This window comes from Gobio gobio (assembly GCF_949357685.1).
Source record: "Gobio gobio genome assembly, chromosome: 25".
In the NCBI taxonomy this organism is placed as follows: Eukaryota; Metazoa; Chordata; class Actinopteri; order Cypriniformes; family Gobionidae; genus Gobio; species Gobio gobio.
In genome coordinates this window covers 27,843,977-27,870,430 of record NC_137121.1, presented here as the reverse complement: position 1 = coordinate 27,870,430, position 26,454 = coordinate 27,843,977, and the positions used below count along the sequence as shown (strand labels likewise).

Sequence of the window (26,454 nt, the reverse complement as noted above, 5' to 3'; positions counted from 1 at the left end):
TTTTTGAGTGCTGTTGGATTTTATAATATGGAATATTTGACTTTATTCTCCTCTGAGATTTTTCTTGGTCTTCCATCTTGTTCTAGAATCGGACATTTACCTCATAGTGATGGATGGTGCATGAGGGAGACTTGCTCTTGAGTTTTGTAACAGTTTGGCAGGCAAAGTTTCCCAAATCGTCTCTAAAATGATATAAAGCTAAACTTCTGCCCAAAACAGCCCAGTTACCCAGAGACAGAGTAAACAGCCTTTTATTTCACAGAAATCCGAGTTGGTCCAGATTAAGAATTCAAACTAAACTAGCTTTTCTGCATAATAACTTGTCCTATTAGAGAACAAGAGAACAGCTTCCAAAGGTTTATAAGATTCAGCCACAACCAGATGTACTGCTCTTGAAACTGGAAGGTGGTGTGTGTCCATGTTGCACAGTAAATAGAAGTCTGTCCCGGGATAATACGGCTGGCTTGTCCTGGTGCACTGCTGGTTCTCGCTGAGGATTGCATAACTCTTTGCAGCCGCAGGGATCGATCACTCAGGACACTGCCAGCTTGCTGTAATTATAATGACGGTCCTGCCGGCCAGCCAAGCGCTCTGCCAGAGACTAACCTACAGAGAGAAACTCATTCATCATATTCCGTGTGATACTGCAGGGTCGGGGAAGATTACCAATTTAACTGGCTCCTTTTCAATTCATGAGTGTGCATTTGAATCACATTCGCCACACCCCAAGGGATGTTGAATGGGAATTGGAATTGGAAGGACAGAAAGAGGAATTCACTTGATGACAATTCAAGGAAATTAAACACAGCCACACGAGATGAATTTCATGAGTCCAGCACAACAAATAGGGAAGAAAACATCACTGCTTCAGTGTTTTATTGTTTTATTTAAGGGGTGATGTAATCTGTTTCCATTGTGTGACTATATTTAAAGGGATAGTTCACCCAAAAATGCTAATTCTGTCATTTATTCACCCTCAAGTTGTTCCAAACCTGTATGAGTTTCTGTCTTCTGCTGAACACACAAAAAAAAACATATTTTGAAGAATGTTGTTAATCAGACAGTTGACTTCCATAGTATGGGGGAAAAATACTATGGAAGTCAATGGGACCATCAACTGTTTGTTTTCTTCTAATATCTTCTTTTGTGTTCAGCACATGAAATAAATTCATACAGGATTAGAACAACTTGAGGGTGAGTAAATGATAGAGTTTTTATTTTTGGGTGAACTATCCTTTTTAATAGAGATTTTTTTATTTTATTTAAAATGTAATATGTGTGTATGAAAACATGTCTCTTGGTAATTCTGCTCAAAGATTAAATGTATATTGTTTCTTAGAAATAAATACCATTTTAATCTAGTTCAATTTTGTGACCTTTTATTTCCGAAACCAGAGTTTTAAAAAAAGGTCCACAAAATAACACAATAGAGACAACAGTGACCCCCCCCCCCCCCCCCCCCCACACACACACACACACACACACGCACACTCAAATTAAGATTTTTTTTTAAACACATTTCAATTTATAGTAAAATGCCATTAAATTGAATTGAATAGTTATTGCATTTTATGAATTAAGAATTTTAAATTAGTAAAAAGAGCTTAATAAACCATTTTCATTTTTAATTTATGAATATCAATCACATAAACTAAATGGTTCCTTGTTCCATTAAGATTTATACAAAATGTTTTATTTTTATGTTTTTACTCTGTTAATATTACGAATTAAGATTAATAATAACATATTACATAATATTAAACAAATCTTAATTCATAATGTGTTAAGTATTAATCAATTGAATTTGATGGAATTTTACTGTCAGTTGGAATGTTCAAATCTTGAAAAAAAAAAAAATAATAATGTAACAATCTAAAAAAGAGATTTGGGGATTTGTTCTTTAAAAATGTCATAAAAAAGTTGGCTAATTAAATAGCCAAAGAACATAGGCTACATTGAAAGAGAGACCAGGCCATATTTGTCCATTAGAGTAACATTTCTAGGCTAGCTCATAATCTTATTCCTGATACATGATAAACACACTCTTCTTTTTGTTGCTTTCAGAGCTGGACTGCTCTCACTTTGTTTGGTCTGGTTCTATTTTTAGTCTGGCACTTTAAGTTAAGTGGAACCAGTCAGTGTTGCTTTATTGGGTGGGGTCTTGGTTGAGACCAACCTAAAGTATATCATTATGGTTATTTTTAGCTCTTCCCGCCCCCCATATATGCCTTGGGAAAAAGCTAAAACTTCTCTATAGGAGGATCCTTAAAGGGACAGTTCACCCAAAAATGAAAATTAGCCCATGATTTACTCACCCTCAAGCCTTCTAGGTGTAGGCCTATATGACATTCTTCTTTCAGGCAAATACAATCTGAGTTATATAAAAAATGTCTGGCTAATCCAAGCTTTATAATGGCAGGGAATGAAAGTTTCTGTTTTGAAGTTCATAAAAATCCTTCCATTATAAAAGTGCTCCACACGGCTCCGGGTGGTTGATAAAGGCCGTCTGAAGAGAAGCGACACGTTTATGTAAGAAAAATATCCATATTTAAAACTTTACAAACGGTAATTTCTAACTTCCGCTAACTGTTGTACGCGCGTTTACGAGAGACTGGCGTTCCAGTGTATGACGTTGGACGCAGGCGTAAGTTCCGGTGACGAACGCGGAAGCGCAGAGGAGAGAGCAAAACAAAACTTGATTCTCCTGAGAACTAGCATATTCTCACTGGAGCGCCCTACGTCATACACTGGAACGCCAGTCTCTCGTAAACGCACGTACGACAGTTACCGGAAGTTAGAGATTACAGTTTGTAAAGTTTTAAATATGGATATTTTTCTTACACAAACGCATCACTTCGCTTCAGATGGCCTTTATTAACCCCCGGAGCCGTGTGGAGCACTTTTATGATGATACATGCACTTTTATGAACTTCAAAACAGAAACAGCCATTATAAAGCTTGGATTAGCCAGGACATTTTTAATAGAAGTCCGATTGTATTCGTCTGAAAAAGAAGAAAGTCATATACACTTATGACCTAAATCACAGGCTATTTTTCATTTTTGGGTGAACTAACCCTACTAACGTTGGTCTTATGACTCCAACATGTTTGTTTCTCTCTCGCTCTACCCACACACATAACACACATGCATTTGGCAGCATATTTAAACTATTTTCTTAAAAACTCGTCTGTCTGGCAAAACTCTCGCCTTTGTTCGCCAGTTTCCTCAGGCAATCAAACACCCTCCATCCTTGCCGCGGTTTCGCCAAAACAGCTTAGCTGAGACAAAAACACAACGTTTTACTGCCATGAATAACTTCACAGGCACACAATGAAGTGTTTAATCTCCTTCTCATCCCCCTGTCTGATTTTAAGCCAGTCCTACTGAGACAAACGGACATTAGAGGCGGTCTCGTCCTCAGGACTCCCCTCTCTTTGTGTTTCGGCAGCTTACAGTAACATATATAGCCTACTACTCCGTTAGCAGCCTTATTATTTTACAGTTCTGGATTTAATCGTCAAACTTTTATCATCCAAAATGAGGTTCAAACGGAACGGTTCGTACACGTTGAATAGGTAAGCACTTTAAATGTCGTGAGGTTTTTCAATTGGGATTTTGAATTGTATTATCTTGTGTGTTTTTTATTTGTATTATTCATGACAACCGTTTCGCGTTCAAAATGTAATTGTTACGTTCCATTCCGCTAAAGCCACATGTGTATTACATTGAGGGTTTCCGTGAGGTCACGCAGGGCGTTTGAACAGTCCGCGTTCCCACTCTTTTAAAACGTTTGAATTGACTGTCATAACACACACTAATGTTTTAGTCAGGTTTAATGAGTAACGCACGCTAGCGGCAACGTGCGAACTGGTTTTGCAGCGTTGTTTTACTTTACGAACTTACGTTTTCTTCCAAGGAACCACGAAACGCTGGCAGTAATGAGTTTAATTTCGCGAAATAGACCAGTAAACCTGTAATACTTGTTTTAGAAAAGGAGGGGTGTTTCTTTTCTCTCATTTCCCCCATTTCCATTGAGAAGCTGAAACGAATGCATAGCATCATTCGTTCCTACTGCCTCCCCGCAACTGTTATTCATTGGATTCAGTGAGTCCAGCATTTAGGCTCTTGAGTGACCAGTCCATTCATAATCAGATCATTAGGACACAAGACACATGCACTTTCTCTGCTCATTATGATTTCTCCCTGGTGTTCTGTTCCCAAAAATGTTAAGTCTTCCTGGCAAGGTTTGGTCTTGTAGTCTCTCTGCAGCTTTTCCATCACAAAGGGAAGGTTCTTATCACAGCCCGGGCGCTGAAGTCTCCAGAGCTTCTGCTCCGTAATCACTTTGTTCTGCTAGGAATAACGTCATCGAGTCTGGGAGAAGATCACCGTGGTCAGTGCTTTGTTCAATGCAGAGAGAGCTAAGATTTTTGGGGTCCAGCTCCTCTCAGTGGTTTTAGATTGACACAATGGGTGACGTAATCTTTTTGTCTGTGGAACTACTGGTTAGGTAATTGATCTGTATGCATATTTACATGTACAGAAACAAAAAAGAGACTGCTTGCGTTGAGCTTATTTTTGTTGGTGTCAAATATAATGTACTATTTGCTACAAAAGTATAACATCATAAGGTCATGATGATTTTCTCTTATTATTATTTTAAAGAAAGCCACACATTATGTAGGCGATGTGTTTGTTTGTTTGTTTGTTTATTAATTAACCTGACTTTTATCAGAAATGGGATAAATTATCCCAAAAACTCTTGTTTTTTTCCCCCGGACCTGTATGCTGTTATTTTTCTCAGTGGAACACAAAAAAAGGGTTTAATTTTAGTTTTCCCCATGCGATGGCAGTTTATAGACATAAAAGTAGTCCATATGACTTGTCTTCTGAAGTCATATAATAGTTTTACATTATGAAAAGGCTAACATTTAAGTTATCCACTGAAAATCTTGCCCTCCGTTCCAACTCTCAAGTCAAATATGTTGCCATTTAATGTCATGAGACAGAACAGACACAAGCCATTTAAAAAACATGAGACTTGCTTTGTTTGTGCTTTGACAACAAAGAATGAGATTTGTTCTTGTGTATTACAAGTACGGTTGAGCTGCCGTTGGCCGTATTTAATGACTTTAAATCTGGTGTGGGCACATTGACGTCATTGATGGAAGGGAAGACATCAATGAATAACAATTTACATGTTGGTTGGTTTGCCAGAGGACTTGGAATAAAGTGAACTAGTCACATGAACCACTTTAATGGGGTTTTCATTGGGATTATTGTCCTATTTGGAGCTTTACATACATGGTTACTCTTAACTGTTGTATGAAAAAACACTGCATAAAGATGATTCATATTTTCTCCTTTTCTCTGGAGGGGGGAAAAATGGTTTGGATTGGAATGTGCAGGTAAATGTCAACATCATTTTTGGGTGGGAAATTGGAGTAGGGTTGGCGATATGACCAAAATCTTATATCACGATATATGAATACTTTTATTCACGATAACAATATATATCACAATATACTTATTTTTGCTTTAAATTAAGTTTTTATGATATAAAAATGTAATTAACATTTCATAAGTCTTATCACCAATTTCAAAATCACATAAAAAAAAAAAACTAATACTAGCCTAACTAAGTACTAAGTAAAAAAAAAAAAAAAAACTCAAGCTCACTAAAGACAAGTAAAAAGTCAGTAGCCGGGTTTCCATTACAGATTTTATTATTTTAACCAAAGGAGACGTTGGCATATTATCCAAGCATTAATGGCCAGGAAAGCACCTTATATTTCTTTGTATTTTAGAATTCAGTATTCCCGTAAATTATTATTATTTTTTTTGTCTTTTATGATTTAAAAATAAACTCTGTCTTGTCTTCTGTCCAAACAATACCGCACTTCATTTAAAGGGTTACTTCAGCGATTAGCATTAAGCTTTGTATCAGTAGAAACACGGTAGTATATTCAAATGATCGTGCCCCCCCCCCCTTCATATCCCCCTGAGACAAAAGATTTCTGTACCCGCCCAGGGGTGGGATCTCACTCACAGAATGTAAAATGCGCACGACCGCTCTGGCATTCATAACGGAGCGATGCGGAGCAAAGCGAGTGTTTTCAATTAATTTCTATGAAAGTTAAGCTTCCATAGGCATGAACTGAAAACGCTGCGTGAATGCGGTTAGAATTCGGGGGCGGGTTGCTTGAATTGTGTGAATAGTCTATTATTCTTAAAGCTACACTGTGTAACTTTTTTAGTTTATTCTTAGCTAAAAACACTTAGTTCTTTCAAAAATATATGTGCTCATTAATGTATATTTACTTCTTTCTAGTAAGTATTCTCGTAAGTTTATAATATGCCATTGAAAATACATACGGGTGAGGGGTTTGAATGCCGGTCGCCATGTTGCCCCTCCATCTTGAAAGTACATTAGCCAAAGAGGGACATACCCGTAAATTCAAGCTTCGCCTTTCGCGTTTTAACACTCGATGGCACTGTGTCGAATGTGGACGAGGTTGAACTGGAAGCCATGTTAATCTCGGACTAAATCGGCCACCGTAGGAGTTAAAACGAAATCGGAATTGAGAGGAACAGAAACTAATATTCACTGGATGGTCATATACCCTTTCACCGCTAGATGGGGGAAAATATCACACAGTGTAGCTTTAATGAAAAACACCACAACAAAACGGTACAATGACATACTCACTTATAGGCACATTTGCATTTTGCTTTGAAACCAAATCTTCTGCAATCTTCTGGTCTGTCAGCTCCTCACTCTCTGATGAATCTGACTCCTGCTGCGTTTGTGCTGCGACTCTCGTTCGGCTCACACTGTATTGAACAGACTCGTTCAGTTTTTAATTGTAGTGTCTGTTCTCTAACTGAACTAAATTATTGTATTACTACAAAATTAAAACGACAGTGGTGTGGTGCCGCGGTGGACAAGAGACGTACGGTAGGCATGGCTTGGGAGTGGTCTCGTAGGGCAGCGTAGCAAGTGCATTCTGGGAGTTGCTGTCTTTCATCCATATGGGCCAAAAATACATTTTCTGGCTTTTCTCTGGCACCAACTTCTAAAGTAATTTCACATTTCTACTACATAAATTACCCAATTTAAACACACATTCATCTTTCCAGCGGTGAAGTATCACTTTAAAGAACTTTTTCCTTGGTTTTTAGTTCTCCCTTTTGAGTTTGTCACTTAGCTCCTTCGCCGGCTTTGCCATCTCTGATAATAAACAACGCAGCATACATAGATGCGACTAGGCCAAATTACTGCCTGATGAAAATTAGACTATTTCAAAGTGTGCTCGGTTTTTTTCCCGATGGAGGTAACAATATTTAACAATGTATATATTTTTTTCATCTGATTGGTTCAACCGCCACCCACCCGAATTTAATTAAAATATATATTTTTGGCTCGTCATCCACCCGATCCGCGGCTGTAACCGCCCACTGCACGCCTTCACGAGCTCGGCTGTTTTCTGAAAGAATCGGTAGAGTGTATCTGTCTTTTATAAATATGATAAAACTAAAGACTCTTTGGCGATATGAAGGATGCAATACTACTCTATAGGTACTCAAGATTACCTGGCAGAAACTGTGTGTTATGTACCATTTAAAAGTGCAGTCCGTAACTTTTTGCGCTCTAGCGGTTAATAAACAGAACTGCATGCGTCTTGCGGAAGAACATTGCAGCCGGAGCTACTTCTCTCTGTTTATGTCTATGGCGAGTCACGCAGGGACTGTGCTCCTCCACAGCAGTTCCTACCAGACCGGTCTGAAATAGTCCCAATATTAACACTCATTATAAGTGTACCATAATGATTCAGGGTAGGACAAAAACACAGTTTGGGAAATGGATTCATGTTGTACATTCTCACTATATCATTTTTGTAAATCTTGAACACAAAAAAAGTTACGGACGGCAGCTTTTAGTAAGAGATAAATCATTCTTCTTCTGTTTCCCTTCAACTCTGTGTGCCTGGAAAGTATTTATATTGTTGTTTTTTTAATGGATTTGCTTCCAGAGTTATTCCCTCACTTATCGCGAGGTGCTCACCCATGGCGAGTGTATTTTTATTGACTTCTTTTTTGAGTGTGGAGAAAGTTTTCCTGGGAAGAAGGCACCATTTGCTTGGGCTGTTTGGGCCCTTAAAAGATTCCTGGCTCAGAATATTCCTGCAGTGGGCCGTCATCGGTTTGCAGCAAGTCTATTTGCCAACCCGGCGCTCCCGCCTCAAAGTCAGAGCCAACGGGAGAGTGAGACGGGAAGGAAAGGGAGAGAGACTGACAAAATGAGAGAGAGAGAGAAGATGGGAGGGGGGAAACTGAGGGTATCAGCAGAGAGGAACTGTACTCTGCGCTGTGCTCGCCTGCTGCGGACGCTTGTGTTTGTTTGCTGACTGAAGTGTCAAGGGAAGGGAAACCACCATCTAACAAAGCCCCAACTGCGCGGTCCAGCAACGGAAAACAGCGGGAAACAGGAGAGGGAGTCGGAAAGAGTGAGGGAGGAACAGTTTCTGCAGATCCGCGAGGATGCAATGCCAAGAGTTCACGGTCTAACGGATGCCACTCACCTGTAGTACATCTTAAAGCCGGCACAACAGAGGACAGGACGATCTGATTCCCGACTTCACGGGCTGCATGGGGGTTCTAGTGTGTTGTGACTGCTTCTTTTACAGGTACCAGTTTCGGGATGTTTTATCATCCTCTTCCGCATGTTTTATGTCTTCCTCGGAGTTGTGGATGTTCTTGAAGCCGTGCCAGGTAATGCAGAGATCAAGCACGACGTTGCACGTTGAGTCCTAGAACCTTCAGCAAGAGAAAGAGCAGATAGCGAAAGTTCAAAATCAATGCAGCTCGTAGTGTTTGGACACCGTGTTCCCAACTTGCTTTTTCCGTACAGCTAAGGGCAGACTTTGCCCTTTCAAAATGTTAGTTTCGACCTCTACCTCAATTTGGAAAGTTAAGCAAGAGGACTGTTCGAAAGTTAGAGTGAATGTTAACAGACCAGTGCATGCTCTTCCCATGAAAGGATTGAGAGATGCTGTTCCCTTTTTTTTTTCCTTTTTACATGTGGTTGTAGTTTTATTTTACTGCGGTGCTGCTATATATAACAAATCGCTAAAGTTCCATGGTTTTTCGAGGATGCTGGCCAATGTGAAACGTCCCAGATGTATCTGATTAAAAGGCTGAGCTTGTTTTTTGCTGATCTATCAGTCTATTCTTTGTTCTATCTTCTTCATCTTCACAGTTAATGTTTACGTTTGGCAAGCTAGAAACCCATCACAGGGCTCCAGAGTGCGACTAAATGGTCGCATTTTGCGACTAAAATTTGAGAGTGTGCGACTGAATTTTACATCCAGTCGCACATGTGCGACCAGTAAATTTGCCTGCTGTCGGTACTGGATAAATTAAGAAAATACACTTACTAATTATAATTGATAGACGTTATGTCTGGCAAATTCTATCTTTGCCAGCCGTTTCTATATGAGATAATATTAAATAATTTGTCCGTGATGCATTTTTGCCATTCGCAATCCAGAAGAGAGAGAGAGAGAAAGCGAGCGAGCTCTCACGTGGAGCTGCAGCGAACACAACACCACAGTCAGCTTAATGAGTGAGGATGGCCAAGAGAACTACACAGAAGTTTAGTCTACTTAAACTTTAGGGATGTGCTGTGATATTAATCTAATTTTATTTTCGATTTTGGCTTCCAAGAATTATAAAAAGATGATATGAGGTAAAACTATTCCTATAGCCGTGTTCGTCGAGCTCATCCTTCCCTTCACAGCTGCGCTGTCATTTCTCCCTAAACCTAAACTAAACGTCAGATTCAGTGATTGTTGTAAACTGCAGTCTCTACTGTTGCTAAACTGCGGGATGTGTGTGATAATAAAGAGCTATTAAATGCACAATAATCCGCGCAAGAGACGCTGTTTCCAACTTCAAGGCGGCTTATGTGTGTGTGCTGCGAAATGGACCGACTTGCAGTTAATATTTTAGGCTTCGTGTGCGCGTCTAAACCATCAAATAACAACAAATAGCCGGTGTCAAATTGACCGGATTGGAGAGTAGTTATTTTAACAGTTTATATCTTAAATGGGCGTAAATAGTTTGGAGAAATAGGAGAATATGATATTATTAGTTCTACATTCGATCGGTCTTAAAGGGGCAGCGTCTAATAAACCTGCTGACGATTGAGCCATTAATTCGAATCGAACAAAAGGCAAATAGAAAATATTCACATCTCTTGAATTAATAACTTTAGCTTTTATAAGCATTAATCTATCAATTTATACAGTGAAAACTATGCAGTGTTATTTTACATTTCATTACTTTATTAGATTTCTTTGTAGGTTTGTTCTTTACTGTAATATTAATGTTAGTAGACCTTCCGAATGCCTGCACACTGGTCCATTTACAAATAGATGTTTTATATTTTTGTTCAAACTTTGCGGTTTCTTTTGCTATATATATTTTACTTTTCAGATTATAAAGCCATGTTAATTATGTTCTTAATTATGTTTTTTTTTTTTATATATTAAAAAAAAAAAAGTATAATAAAAAGAATCGGTAAGAATACTGTTAAAGTACCGGATCAATAAGCAGTATCGGTAAGAGTAGTAAAACCATTAAAACCTTAACGATACCGATCCCTATTAGTAATACAGTGGAAATTAGTAGATTTGGTTAGCATGTTGATTTATGGTGTGCGCCCCTAAAATTTCTGGTTGTGCCCCTAAAATTTTCAGTTGGGGGCCACTGTGCTCCAAGTGAAAAAAGTTAGTCTGGAGCCCTGCAACCGGCTTGATCTGGCGGTTTATTTTGTCTTCTGCGGCCGAGATGCTTTTGGCTCTGGAGTTCACGTCTTTTTAGTGCAGTTTTCAAACACTGTTTTGTTTTATAACACCGCCGTCAGGTGGTGTTGTTTAGACTTTCAGGCTTACGTTGCCAATTGCAACTGTCCTCAGGGAGGTCGGTTTTAGACACACCTGCTTTCCGCAAAAAAACTGTTTAGCCTCTGTAGTGTCTGATGTTTAGATAACCGCTATCAAAGTTATACTCAAGTTTCAATAACTGCACTGATAAGCTGTGTGTAGATGCAACCACGTCAAGATTTGGATGAATGGAAAATGCATCCTTGCAAAGTTCACGCTGTATCAAATATAGTGTTGCTAAACTTGTTTAGCCGAAGTCCAACTCTCAAAATCTGTTATCGCATCCTGTTTGGGATCGTGTAAACAGATTTGACTGTAGTTTTCCAGTTGGTCCTCAATGGTGGCCAAAAATGTGGTGTAAGATTTTTTCATGGAAGTGATTTGTTATGGGAGTAATCTTCCAGCACTGTCTGGTTTTGGAGTATGTTGTTATCTGCTAAGCCATCTGACTGTGTCGTCTATTTAATCTAATGTGCTTTGATTGGTCTGTGTCGGCCGGCGGTTCCTTACTGTCTGCATTCTTCTCTAGCTTTGGGCCAATCGCTTGTGACGATCATGTCTTGGGAAGCTAAGGTCTATTTTCATGGTTTTCTTTTGAATAAAATTAGCATTGTGAGGAATACTTCATTGAGGGTCTCATATGCTGTAAAGTAACTTCAAATTAATAAGAATGCACAGTGTATTGGTAACCATATTGTAGTACTTCATTTTTTTAATCTTCAGTTTGATTTTGGATGCTGAAAAGTTCCAGTCAACTGTTCTTATTTTTACAGTCAATTCTTTTTCTAAGCCAGGTTTCAGAATGACTAAACTATATCCAGTTTTTATTTGTGATCTCACCTAAAAACACCGCATTTTTTATTATATCTTTAGTCTAAATGCTATTAACCCTTAAATGCATGAATGTTTCGCCAATCATTATTACATATTTGGGTCTTTAGCGACCCGGATTCATATCTAACACAGGTTTATCTCTACCTGTTGCGATTAATATAAAACTCTCCTGATATTAGAGTAACAATTACAGAAGAATACAATAAAGCATATTTTTGTTTCCATATTTGTTTTCCATTAAAGCATATTTGTTTAATACCATCATTACTGTCCTCGTCAGAGCTCATTTCCCAGTACATTCAGGATCTGCCTCATATTCACCATCTCAAACATATTCTCAAAACTGTCATTTTCAACATCTTCAAAATCAATATTTTGATTGCTGACAGCTTCTTCACCAGATCCACCATCAAGTGACAGTGACACTAATATCTGATTGCGTTCAGTTCTTGCTCTGCAGTAAATCGAGGAGCCATTTCAAGTTTTGCTGATGATTCTTCCTATTCTTTTGTTTTTCTGCCTGCGGGAACTATGAGTGAAACGTCACTTCATCAGACGTTGCCACCTTGTGAATAAAGATTAATTGCACTTATTCAGTCATCAAAGATTCAATTATTGTTGTGCAGAAAGAATATACTTACACTATTACACACCTCGGGTCATTAGCAACTCTATACACTTTTTTACAAAAAAATGTATGGGAAAACAGGCATTCTTTTATAATTGTTTTATGTTGTTTATAATGAATTGATTGAGGAATACTGAGAAGTTTGATGTCTAAATTAAAAAAAATGAATGAGGAGGAGGGTAGTGAATGACGTCCCGGGTCACTAAAGACCCGAGGTATGCATTTAAGGGTTAAAATTGGTAAAATCTTAAAGATTTGAGTTGCACCTTATTTTACTGTACGTGTACTTAGAAATGACTTGGTTATATAAGGTACACTCTAAAAAAAAATGGTGCTACATGGCACTAAAAGTGGCTCGTAATCATAGGGGAACCACTTTTTGTGCTATATAGCACCATGTCTTTACAAGTTCTAAAACTGTATATGGTAGCGGTGCTATATAGCACCTCAGTCATCCCAAAGAGCCGGTGAAGAACCACTGAAGCACCAAGATTTGGTGCTATACAGCACTTAAAGTGGTTCCCCTATGATTACGAGCCAAAGAACCACTTTTAGTGCCATATAGCACCATTTTTGAGTGTAACTACATGGAATAAGATTAGTTTTAGGGGTAGGTTCAGAGTTAGTACCTAGTTATTGTAATAACTATAATAAGTACGTACAGTATTAGGGAAACAGGTCTGTAAAATAAAGTGCTACCAATATTTGTACCTTTGTCAGCCATAAAATAATTACTGGAGGTAGGATATACTAGAGTGCACTGTACTGTACCTTCAACTTTTGCAATAAATAGGCAGTACATTTACGATCAGATGTATTTATCCACCATTTTGTTGTATGTTGTCTTCATTGAATAATGTTGTCATATTGTCTGTAGCCCCTTCAGACCTCCCAATTCTCCACTGTCTACCCCCCTTCCGTCTCTCGTGTGAAAATTACATAAGCGCCTCCTCCCACTGCAATAGATCGGGTTGCAGCGAAGCCACTCTTGCTCTGCCTCAGCATCCCGAGCTGCAGCGCGAGCACCTGATAATGCTTACTCAGCGTCAGCACCCAAGGTCACTCCATTCATTCCCACCTCAGCGGAAGACTCCGCACACATCCAGCCGTTTGACACTTAATCACATCCGCCAAGAATAAACGAGTGGTGTGATCTGTTTTGGCGGTACTCTGCAAGCCACATGTCCACCCCTCCCAGTACTCGTTTAATTACCTTTGAGATGTTGTTCACTCTTGACAGATGCGACCCTTTCGTTTCGTTTTTTAATTATCTGTGATAAGTTGTGGTGAAATCGAGGGAGGTTAGGTTACCACAAGACTACTGAAGTGCTCACCACTCCCTTCGCTTGATAACGTCCACATCTCATAACGGGAGTGATGGTTTTTTTGCAATGCTAAGCCTTTCTAAATTTAGCAGGCAAGAGATTCTTGTTGGAGGAGAATTACAAAGAGGAACGCAGTATTGCTCATCACAGCAGGTTCCTATTACGTAACATCCAGAGGTCACAGCTGTGACGTCATCCGGTTGGAAATGCCTCGGGGTCTTGTTCAGGTACGCGTGCTCTCTGATGGACCCATTTAGTTGCATTTGTGCGTCAAGGTTACATCATGCATACGTTTCAAAGGTTAGTTCTCGACATTTAGCACTATTTACACTTCTTGACATCATGGGAGACCACACTTGGATGTGTGAAATTCTTTGAAGAGATGTCATGATGACGTATATAGAGGATAGATGGTGCCTTCATTCAGGGTCGGTTGGTCCAGGTTTATTCTTCTTTGGAACCATTTCTCTTTCAAAAGGTGTGATCTTTCTTTGTTTAATGTGGCAGTTTTGCGCAGTGCTTCTGCAGTCCTACATTGGACCATGTGCTCATAACAAATATGGACAATTGTAGAATATAGTTATGGCTTCAGATGGTGTGAATGGACAACTCCCTAATGGTTGAATGCATATTAAACACAAATGGTAACTGGCTGAAATCACCAGTTCCAGTGTGATTGTATGGCGCCCACACTGTTTCACAGATTATATGGCGTCTACTCAACCTGTGGATTCCCCTTTGTTCTCAAAGTAATTTCAGATTTACATTGAACTCTGGTTAGTCACTGAATCCATTTGATGCTTATGGAGATTATCGCTAATTAAAACAACCAGCTGGATAGATTTGTTTGCGTCCATAGAATTGTCAGACCACTTTTTATGGTGATCTGACAAAAGTTTGATGGTCACTCTTTCTGTTTTGTGCTGTTCAGATCTGAGAATGAGACGCCTAAGTATTTTGCACAGGTAAGCATCAATAGTCAACAGTAGGTCTTTTTTGGGATATTAATTTCACCTGTTTATCTCTTGCCAATTTTCCATCTGAAGCATGCACTTCAGATGTTTTTCACATCTATTGGAAAGCATGCCTGAGTTTTAAGAACTGGAACTTCTGAAAATAGTTTGCCAGACCAGCATCAGGTTTGTCATGACTAGGAAAGCTATCCTAGTCTAGCCTTTTTTGGCTTTTAGTATGAATATGTTAGCCGTCCACCTAAACTTTTTTAACCTGCTGAAAACTGTGGGCGCTTGAGAGCGTTTTGGAAGGGCAGCATTTTTTTCAGTTGAGACTCTTTGCTTGTTATGATACGGAATATCCGCGGAAGTGTTACTAGCATCTCATTTCACACAATTTGTTTCTGCATTGATTCTATATAAAACTGCAGATACAATGTAAGTATTTGCTCTGGCACTTGTTTTAAATGATTTTGTTCCTTATTATGCTCGTTGTTTTTATCGGTTTACGTTGTACAAGCAGAATGTGGCGCCAGTGGCCCCGCCCCTCCTCCACTGTGATTGGACGGCTGGGTGAAAACTGACAGTGATGAGCGCTGCGTTTTATTCAAAGTTGAACATTCTTCAACTCTCGGTGACCGGTAAAAAACGCAGAACGCTCAGCGCTTGAGCGTGAAATACTCGCTCAGTGCCTTGTTCCAGTCATGGCGTTCTAAAAACACTGCGCTCCCATTGAAAACAATTGACCATTTGCAAAGACCCGTCATTTGCAAAAACCCGCCCCCTTTAGTTATTGTCGCTATGTCTGACAAGCTATGACGCTCTCACACCACACACATGCTCTTGCGTAGAGAAAATGCATTGTGGAGCAAAGAGGACATTGACAACACGCCAACAGACAGGACAGAGCAAGTTACTTTTGATATGAAACAAAGTCTCAACTTTGAAATTGTCATTTTTTTTTTAAGAAGTTTAACCAATAAATACTGTTTTGTGGCTCTTTAATGTGTCGTGATCGCTGTAGTGCTTCAGTTAAAGCTGCTCGTGAACCGATTATATCTTCCTTGTAGTTCATTGATAAGCATGAAATAAACATGAATGAACACTAAAAGAAATGTTGTTTCAACCGCAGACTTTATTATTTATTTTCCTCTGACGTTAATCTACTAACTCTCCTGACTGCTTTGTCGGATAAAACGGCAGATTCGGCAATGTGATTGGTCAGATCGCCTGTCAATCAAACTTGCAGCGAAGGGTGAATTGGATATGCCAGCCAGCCGCGTGAAAAAACGCTTTGGTGGACACACAGCCTTACTGTTATCTATAAGCTAGCGTGTCCAAAACAATGACAAAATTCACATTTAGAATATATATATAAGCATTCAAAACTTAGTCTCTCACTTCCGCCAATATGGATAAATGATTTTGATGACATCACTCTGCACTTTAGCTTCTCTGTCCAATCAAATGCCCTAAAATATGAAGCCCCGCCCCCTACATTATAAATAGACTGCGGCTAAAATTGGTCACTTGTTCACACATTTACTATTTTCTACATGGTGAACGGCACATAGTGCACTATATAGGGAAGGCCTGGGCAAACTCGGTCCTTGAATTCAGCTCAGAATGCTATATTTTAAAGCGATATGGAGGAGATTAGGAGGAGAAACGGTTAGAGATCAGGAGGAAACTGCGGCTTTACCGAGCTGAAAGGCTCTGGCCAAGCTTTGATATAAACGAAACACTATTGTCTATTTTAAAACAAAAAGGGGAGGAGCTGTTCGATATGTCCCACCTTGTCTTCCTGTTTCAGTGGAAATTACGTCAACACATTGAATAACGCTGAGTGTTTCAAAGCACTTCAGTGGGCCTTTAATGTTCACCTGGCATGGCTACACGAATGTGAAGCTCTGAACCACAACATTCTGTTGTTGTGGAGTCAGCATCCTCAGGGATGATACCAATGGGCTCTGAGCTCTGGCAGGATGAGTTTCTCCGAAAACTACCTCCCTCCCCAAGGCACCTAAGCTACTTAGAGGATAACCGTTTCCATGAGTCTCACACCTGATCTGGCCAGCTGTTTACATTTCCACAGCCAATAAAAACATGAGGGAGAGCCTTTCACATGACAATGCTTTGTTTTGAGTAGGCTCTCAATCCCAGTTATTCTGAGCTTGTTTGAGTATGTCAACTGAGCACTTACTGCGGCAAAGAGGGACTTATTATTAAATGAAATGTAAAAAATGAAGAGTGTGGGCAATATGTGTACAAATTGGTAAGCTTTGAATGAATCTCCAGTTCATCTCCGTGAGGCTGGGTGGAGATGTTTGTGTAAACACCGGGAAAATGTCTATGATAGTGGAAGACCTGCTTAAGCAGAATCAGGATAGCGTTCAGGAAATGAGCTTCCGAGGGCACTTAAGGGCCAAATTACATACAGTTCCTGGGTGGTTATTGAAATTTACTTGCCTAAAAAGGAATTGGGACAGGAACAAATGTAACCACAGAGTGATTAGCCTAAAATAGCACGAAAAACAGCTGGAGAACATGTCCTGAAGCTCGTCTTGCAGACTATTAGTAGTATAATCACTCGAGCACTGCTGTTATCAGAAAGTCCCGACTGTTTGACATTTAACCCCATTAAGGTCAATATCCATGACAGTCGCTTTCTGAGAGAGTGTTTCCTGTTCTTGTACCCCTTACCCATCTGGTAAAAAAGGTATTGTGTTCTGTAGAACAACTGTATAGCTCCTTGTCTTAAGTATGTTTCATGTACAAACATGCTAAGCGGTCGGCTTCTTTATTAAGTCTTCATGCACCAAGGGCTTTGATGAACCTCTGTCCTGGCCCTACTGTGCTTCTACATGCAAAAATATTGACACATTTTCTTAGCTTGTATCCAAAAGTATTAAAAGCTTGTCTTTGTCGTTCTCTGTGCTGTACATATTGAAGAAAATACCTTTAAGCACAAGTAAAAGTTACATTTTTGTTTAAAGGGTTAGTTCACCCCCCCCCAAAAAAAAAAGATCCCATCATTTACTCACCCTCAAACCATTCTAGGTGTATATGACTCCTCTTTCAGACAAATGCATTCGGAGATTTATATTGAAAAATATCCTGGCTCTTCCCAGCTTTATAATGGGAGTGAATGGTACCATAGGTTTTAAAGGGTTAGCTCACCCAAAAATGAAAATTCTGTCATGAATTACTCGCCCTCATGTCGTTCGGAAAAAGAAAATCAAAATAACGACTATTTAACAATTTCTTCCGGCAGAAGAGTCACCCTTGACCCGACGTACGTCGCTTCTCTTAATAACCCACTGGAGCCGTATGGATTACTTTTATGATGGATGGATGCACTTTTTGGGGCTTTAAATGGATAGTTCACCCAAAAATGAAAATTTCTCCATGATTTACTCACCCTCAAGCCATCCTAGGTGTATATGGCTTTCTTCTTTCAGGCTATTACAATCTGAGTTATATAAAAAAAAATGTCCAGGCTCTTCAAAGCTTTATAATGGCAATGAATGGCTGTTTCTGTTTTGAACAGTCCATAAAAGTGCATCCATCCATTATAAAAGTGCTCCACACAGCTCCAAGGGGTTAATAAAGGCCATCTGAGGCGAATTGATGCGTTTGTGTATTAAACTTTACAAACTAATCTCTAACTTCCGCTAACTGTCGTATGCATGTTCATGAGAGACTAACGTTCCAGCGTATGGCGTAGGACGCAGGCGTAGCGTAAGTTCCAGAGGAGTAGAGAACAAAACACAACTTGGTTCTCCCGAGAACTAGCATAAGCCCCGTTTCCACCGGAATTACCCGGAACAATTTGTACCAGGAACTTTTTTTTCAGGAACTTTTTTTTACCCCAGACCTGCTACTGTCTGCGTTTCCACCGCGGTCTAAAGTACCGTGAAGGTTAGGCGAATTAGTCCAGAGACGTGGGACTGCGTGCGACTGCTCCTCCCAGTCAGCGACGGACACTAATAATTTTTGCGCAATACTGTCTGCAACAATAACAAGTAGGCTATGGAGGAGATTCAAACAGCGCTGCTTTTGCTGGTTATGTATTGGTTTACTAAAGAGGTCATTAACAAAACGGTGGAAAAGAGATGAGCACTGATACTAAAGTGTATTCTGAAAGCTCATAAAGCTAGATTTAAAATAAGAAAACGTAGGTTATTATCAGCTCGGACGAACGAGCGTCGGGGGTGGGACTTGGGCGCTAAACATGCTGATTGGTTGAGCTCACGCAGCATTTTATTTCAAACCGTCATTTTTAAAAGTCTTGCGAGGTTCGTTCTGCGTTCAGTAAATATCAGTCTTGCACTTTCTGTCTGATGGCGCGCGTTCGTCTCAGCAATCGCACGGTCAATGTCCGTAATAGCTGATAATAACACGTTGTCTTATTTTAAATCTAGCTTTATGAGCTTTCAGAATACGCTTTAGTATCAGTGCTCGTCTCTTTTCCGCCGTTTTGTTAATTACATATTTAGTAAACCAATACATAACCAGCAAAAGCAGCGCTGCTTGCATCTCCTCCACTTGTTATTGTTGCAGACAGTATCGCACAAAAATTATTACTGTCCGTCGCTGACTGGGAGGAGCAGCCGCGCGCAGTCCCACGTCTCTGGACTAATTTGCCTAATCTTCACGTTACTTTAGACCACAATGGAAACGCAGACAGTAGCAGGTCTGGGGGAAAAAAGTTCCTGTAAAAAAATGTCCTGGTGCAAATTGTTCCGGATAATTTCGGTGGAAACGGGGCTATATTTACTGAACGCAGAACGAACCTCGCAAGACTTTTAAAAATGACGGTTTTGAAATAAAATGCTGCGTGAGCTCAACAAATCAGCATGTTCAGCGCCCAAGTCCCACCCCCGAAAGTTCCTGAACTTTGAAAAAGTACCACCTTGCGAGCAGGGACTTTCGGAGGGGGGGATATTTACCCAGAACTTCATTTAGAAGTCGAAACACACCGAGTACTACCCCAAAGTTCCTAGTTCCTGGGGAAAGTTCCTGCGGTGGAAACGCGGCTATATTCTCACCGAAGCGTCCTACGTCATACACTGGAACGCTGGTCTTTTGTGAACATGCGTACGACAGTTACCAGAAGTTAGAGATTACAGTTTGTAAAGTTTTAAATATGGATATTTTTCTTACACAAACGCATCACTTCGCTTCAGATGGCCTTTATTAACCACCGGAGCCGTGTGGAGCACTTTTATAATGATATAGATGCACTTTTATGAACTTCAAAACAGAAACAGCCATTCATTGCCAATAAAGCTTGGATTAGCCAGGACTTTTTTTAAAACAACTCTGATTGTATTCGTCTGAAAGAAGAAAGTCATATATTATACACATAATGACTTGAGGGTGAGTAAATTTTGGGATCATTTAAATTTTTGGGTGAACTTACCCTTTAATAATAAAGGATTTTTTGAACCTCTAATGATTTTGGACCTCTATTTTTACATAGAGGTTTGTTTTGAGGCAATCCTAGTAAAGTAAAGGAATCCTTCCTGGTGGTAATGACTATTTGGAGATTATTTGGACACTACTTGGAGAAAAACAGTTACTTTTGAGTGGCTGTTAATGGAGAAAAATACTTTTTTGCAGATGTTGTAGCTAAAGCATTTACCAGCAGGGGCTAACTGGACTTCTTTATCGAATCACTTGGCCACTTGGTTGCTGTACCGCTGTATTTCTCCAGTAGGCGGCAGTGAAGTTCTTGTAGTAAAAACAGGACTGCCATCCACTGTTTGTATCTCTTTGTGCCTTCAGATGCAACTTGTGGTTCAACCAGGGCAATTTTGCATCACATGGTCGTCTTGTCTTTTCATTTCTTTACTGTTTTTGTTTTTTAGCCCACAGCTATTTTTTGCTCTTGATCTTTTTAAATCTTTGCTGGAACTTGCCATCCATTTGGGATGAAGTATTCGTGTGTCTGTACACGTCCATGTATACCTCATTACTTTACATAATGTCTGTCCACACTGATGAAGCTTGTCTCATCATCTTTCAGGTCTTTATTCTCCGAACAAAGACCTTGATTAGCTTTTCCTACCCCCGAATCCAAGGATCAAAGGATCTGCCTCCATAATTACCAACATTCAGTAGCTCTTTCACAAGCTGAATGAAGCCCGTTCTTTCCACTGCTTTGTTTTCTAGTTTCAATTGATGTTGCTATGGATTAACAGCTGCATCCCATCTTTAAGTCTATAATCCTCCTAGTCCACTTGAAATCATAATGACTGTATTTGTTAAATCACTGTAATTGATGGTAACTGAAGGTGACAAACGCTAGCTAGTTTTTAATTACCAGTATTGATAGGGATTGTGGCTGATATGACAAGCTGATCATTTGTATGACCAACAACAGATTAATCAAATGTATCTTTACCTAATTTAAATTGACCAAATTAAAATTCTTGATTAATTTGTCTTAATAAATACACTAAAAAACTTGATGCTTTGTTAATTTTGGCATCACAACATTACAGTATGAATAATGGATATTCATTTTGAGATATGCTTTAAAATCGGACATTTGACAGTGTTATTAAATAATTAACTAGTTAATTATATTGTTGCATGAATGTTTCGACAATCATCATTATTACATATTCGGGTCTTTAGCGACCCGGATCTAACACAGGTTTATCTCTACCTGTCTCGATAATAAAACTCTTATTAGAGGAACAATTACAGAAGAATATAATAAACCAACCATATTCTCTTTCCTTTGGAGCTTGGAAGGGTTCATTTTGAGATGTTTTATACCATCATCACTGTCCTCGTCAGAGCTCATATCCCAGTACAAGCATCTGCCTCATATTCGCCATCTCAAATATATTCTCAAAACTATAATTTTCAACATCTTCAAAATCAATATTTTGATCGCTGACAGCTTCTTCACCAGATCCACCATCAAGTGACAGTGACACTAATATCTGATTGCGTTCAGTTCTTGATCTGCTGTAAATTGATGAGCCATTTCAAGTTTTGCGGATGATTCTTCCTATTCTTTTGTTTTCTGCCTGCGGGAACTATGAGTGAAACGTCACTTCATCTTTAGCCCTATTCAGACGGTAATTGTTTCTCGTGGGGTCATAAGGTATTTTCATAATTTACAGGGGCTAGTCAGTGATTTTTTTTTTTGCTGTCTGGATCCAAAGTGTTAGTGTTTTTCTCCCACCACCCACGTAAAAATCCCCGGCCGAATTACCTACAGTTTTTGACAAACACCATGGTCGTGTGGTAATTGAATTGCCGTCCGAATCCATTTCTCTGAATTTTCAAGAATATATCACTTCAAAATTCACTGTTTATTTACTTTTTGACCACTGTAGAGCACCGTAGTTAGGATATTATTTTCCTAACTAAACCTGTGTTTCCACCGTATTAGGATATTATTTTCCTTTTATTAAATTAAATATGCATTTATTCCTATTATACCAAGCATACGACATTTTATTTACTGCATACAATCATGTTATCGACCACGTGAGCAGCGCATTCCCAGGTGCGCAGGATCACAAAACTCGCTCCTCCACTGTGAATAAATCACCATCCGAATGCTCGAGTTTTATCACTGAGGTGGCATGCAAATTTATTTTAACGGACTTCCACGTGAGAAACAATTACCGTCCGAATAGGGTTATTGTGTATCAGACATTGCCCCTTGTGGAATAAAGGTGAATTGCACTTATTCAGTCGTCAAAGATTCAATTATTGTTGTGCAGAAAAAAATATACACTGTTACACAAAAATGAATGGGAAAATAGGCATTCTTTTATAAATAGTTTCTTGTTATATTGTTCGTAATGAATTGATTGAGGAATACTAAAATGGTTGATGTCTAATTTCAAAAAAATGAATGAGGAGGAGGGTAGTGAATGACGTCCCGCGTCAAGACCCGAGGTATGCGTTTAAAGGTTAACTAAACATTTGATGGTGGAAAAGATAATGATACTGTCATCTAGTAAGCAATAGCAGGATGACAAAGGCTGATTTAGTGCTTATTAACACTGATGAATGTATATTAACTCTTATTTTACACACCCAAAATGTTTACATCAGAAAAAGCATAGACAAAGTTGATACCAAGCAATTGATTAGGTTTTAATTGATTAAGTTATCAGTTGAAACTGTATCACTACTTTAGATTCTGCCGTTTTGTTGGACAGTTTCTGCACAGTTCCTTTAGAAACATACAAGTTAGAACTGCATCTACCAACTATTTTGAGACTTTGATTTAATCCGAGACTTCAGGATATGTTTGAACATTTGTTTGCCCCGTATCTAGATTCCCAAACTGAAGCCTATTCCTTCAACCGCTGGAATGCTGCGTGCGCGGTGAAGCCTTTTGAACATGCTACGACACGTCTCGCTCTTTCCTTCATTTTCTGTTTTGCTCACTTTCTTTTTCTCCCCGTCTGGCTCTTTTTACTTAACATGTGCGTTATAGTACCTGGGAAGCTTCATATAACCTTTATTTCCGGTTGTAAATGGGCATAGTGATGTCACACTCGCGTGGAATCCTATTTTAAACCTTCCTGGAATTCGCATGAATTCTGTTGCAACCAGAAATGAAATCTCACAAGCAAGATTTGCCAAATGAGTGTTGTAAAATGTAGCTGATATGATTCCTGAAAGGTTTTCTCCCGCTTGCTTTCACTGCTCCCCGCCGTGTGTTTTGTTAGCCGTGAGCAGAGCGTGTTGATACATGCAGCCGCTTCCCTGCAGGAATGCGCGATAGGATGCAGGACATTGTTAATGAGGGCCATCTTCCAAAATCCCTTCAGGACATCAGGGGAGATGAGTAGATAGACGACTCATGGTGTTGCAACTAATTATTTTATGTACTTTGCTAATAAAAAAACGGATGCTTCATACCATGAATAATGAAACAAATACTTTTGAACTATTGCTGACCAGGACAAAAATAGATCTTGCTCGGGAAGTATTGCTTTTGGGAGTGGCATCTTATGATTTGTGCAATGTTTCGAATGAAATGCTCCAGTCCAGATCATGGAACAATGACTGAAGGAGGATTAGCTCCTCTACACTTGATCCTTGAATTGAAACTGGCGATCAAGTGTTGAGAGATTCTCGCAGAGTTAAACGTCTTTTCTCCGATTGCAACAGGACTGTGGGGAGATTCTTATCTGTCTTGTTCATCTCATGTCGCCTTCAGCAGTGCTGGATTACTCATCTGCTGGTTGCTTTAGCCCCGGGCCTAATGTGCTGTGTCTGAGAGGATTTTTTTCTGTTTGCTTTGTCTAAGAGGAATGTTCGTGGACTTTTCTTACCGAACGAGTCGAGCCAGCCGTGTGACCAATCGTATGATCAAGCTCGAGAAAAACTGTGCTTTTGGATACTGGCACAAACTATACATTCAACAGATTTTTTATTTGTATTTTTGGTCCCTTTTTACTCAATTATTTTAAATTTTTTAACCTGGCCTGCTCTCAGTGAAAGATGAGTAACATTTGTAAGCAAGCTTATGTCATGGCTATTACTCACACTAGCCTGATGTCATTGTCTCAAACATGGGGCCTCATTTATAAAATGTTGCGTAAACCGTCCTACATTTGATCCTACGATAATTTCTCAAATATGCAACCAAAAAAAAAAACGTGTACAACTCTCTTCCAGATGTGAAATCCATGAATCGCAAATGCAGTGTCATCATTTCACCAAAAGCCAGACTGCGATGATGTCATCATGTCATCTTAAAGGGTTAGTTCACCCAAAAATAAAAATTCTGTCATTAATTACTTACCCTCATGTCGTTCGACACCCGTCAGACCTCCGTTCATCTTCGGAACACAAATGAAGATATTTTAGTTGAAATCTGATGGCTCTGAAAGGCCTCCATTGGCACAATGGCACTTTACACTCTCAAGACCCATAAAAGGTACTAAAGACTTCGTTACAAAGTCCATCTCACTACAGTGGTTCTACAATAACTTTATGGAGTGACGAGAATAGTTTTTGTGCGCAAAAAAACCCTAAATAACGACTTATATAGTGATGACGATTTCAAAACACGGCATCATGAAGCTTCGAAGCGTTATGAATCAGTGAGTCGATTCAGCAGTTTTGGATCGCCAAAGTCACGTGATTTCAGCAGTTTGGCGGTTTGACACGCGATCCGAATCTTGATGCCGTGTTTTGAAATCATAGCGTTTGAATGTATATCAGCCTACCGGTCCGCTGGTCGACGCCTGCTTGTGCTTTCAAACGCTCCCGCTTTCAAAACACTTTCAAACGCTCCCGCTTTCAAAACACTTTCAAGCGCTCCCGTGCGTTGATCATTTTAGCCAATCACAGACACATCCGATGAGCGCGTGAGCAAAATGGCCAGTCAGAGGTGTTTGCGATTCCAACTCAAAAGCGCTCAAAGCGTCACATTTTAAACATTTCAGTACCGACTTGGTATCGCGGTGGGAACTTTTGACAACACTACTCCCTATATAATTACTGAAGCTGTCAGTTCAGTGCAAACTCATTGAGTGCGAAACCGTTTTAAACCATGAATCGGACTAAACTTAACAACTAATCTTTTATTTTCATCGTGTCTCTGGCTCTCTGCTTTGTTGCGTATAATGGGCCACTCTCTGCCACAAGGAAAAGTGCATACGTCTGCTTAGACGTCGCGCTAAACACTTTTCCACGTCAAAGACTGTTTTTATTAATATGTACATGTGAAACACGCTTGCTAACCACAGCCTTTACTTAAATGTCCTCCGTGTTTACTTCCGTGCTGCATGACGTCTTTTTTTATCATTCTTTTGCGCATGCGGGTCAGTACAGGACTGTTCACACTGGAATCTGATATTGGCCACATTTAATACAACAATGTGAACAGCTGTACCAAAAAAATATGATCGGAGCAATAAATTGGAATTGAGGACTAAGGCTCGCTATTGAAACTTGTTTCCGCCACAGAATAAAAAAAATAAAAAGGCAATTGCGACTCGCAATGCTGACTTTTTTCTCACAATTCTGACTTTTTTTTCTCAGAATTGTAGGTTTATATGCTGTATAACACGCAAATGCTAGATGTATAAAGTCAGAATTGTGAGATATAAACTTTAAATATTTTTTCCCCTCAGAATTGGACTTTATAATTCGCAAGTTTATACAATTCTGACTTCATAACTCACGACTTTGAGACTCGCAATTCTGAGATGTTTTATTCTGTGGCGGAAAGCTCGCAGATCAAATCTGTGGGTACGCACGTTTAATGAATGAGGCCCATGATGTCTAATCACACAGTGCATTTGTTCTCGTCTATATTTGGTAGTTGGACACATGTGAACATGACTAAATGTCTAAGACTGAAAGTAAAGTCTGAGCAGGAAGCGCATCCTGTAAATCAGTGACTTAATTGTCTTATCAGACATGGCAGATGCTGCCATGTTGTTTCAGTTGTCGTGAATCAGGTAGTCAGTAAACATCTCATGAAGTGTGTGAGGATTTTGTTGGGCCTCAGCTGACGCACAACATTTAACTATGCAAGTCCAGCCGCTCATGTATATTTACAAAAGATTCTCTTGCGTAATATGTGAAGATTGCTGAGATAATATGCTATTTTTTACCTTCAGGAACTTTCTAAATGTGGTAACATTGCTTACTGTCTGTCGTCAGAGTACGTTAGACTAACACTGCTTCTTTTGTGGTTTTATGATTCACTAGCTTCCGGATTAAATATTTTCCTTTTGGCTTTCATTGAAGACGCACAAGATTAAAA

At 39.4% G+C, this 26,454-nt stretch overlaps 1 protein-coding gene across 3 annotated transcripts in view; it reads left to right on the top strand.

The window, feature by feature from the left end:
• The window catches only part of mob2a (MOB kinase activator 2a), a 76,480-nt gene that overhangs the window by 27,506 nt on the left and 22,520 nt on the right, over positions 1-26,454 (top strand). The window contains exon 1 of one of the 3 annotated variants that reach the window (XM_079809860.1): positions 3,248-3,576. The exons of 1 other annotated variant lie outside the window; for it this stretch is intronic. In XM_079809860.1, the coding sequence (XP_079665986.1) occupies positions 3,539-3,576 (38 nt within the window). In that variant the 5' untranslated portion in view covers positions 3,248-3,538. Of the gene's footprint in view, positions 1-3,247; positions 3,577-8,312; positions 8,689-26,454 lie in introns of those variants that run through there. One more of the 3 variants, XM_079809859.1, reaches the window with a different exon arrangement.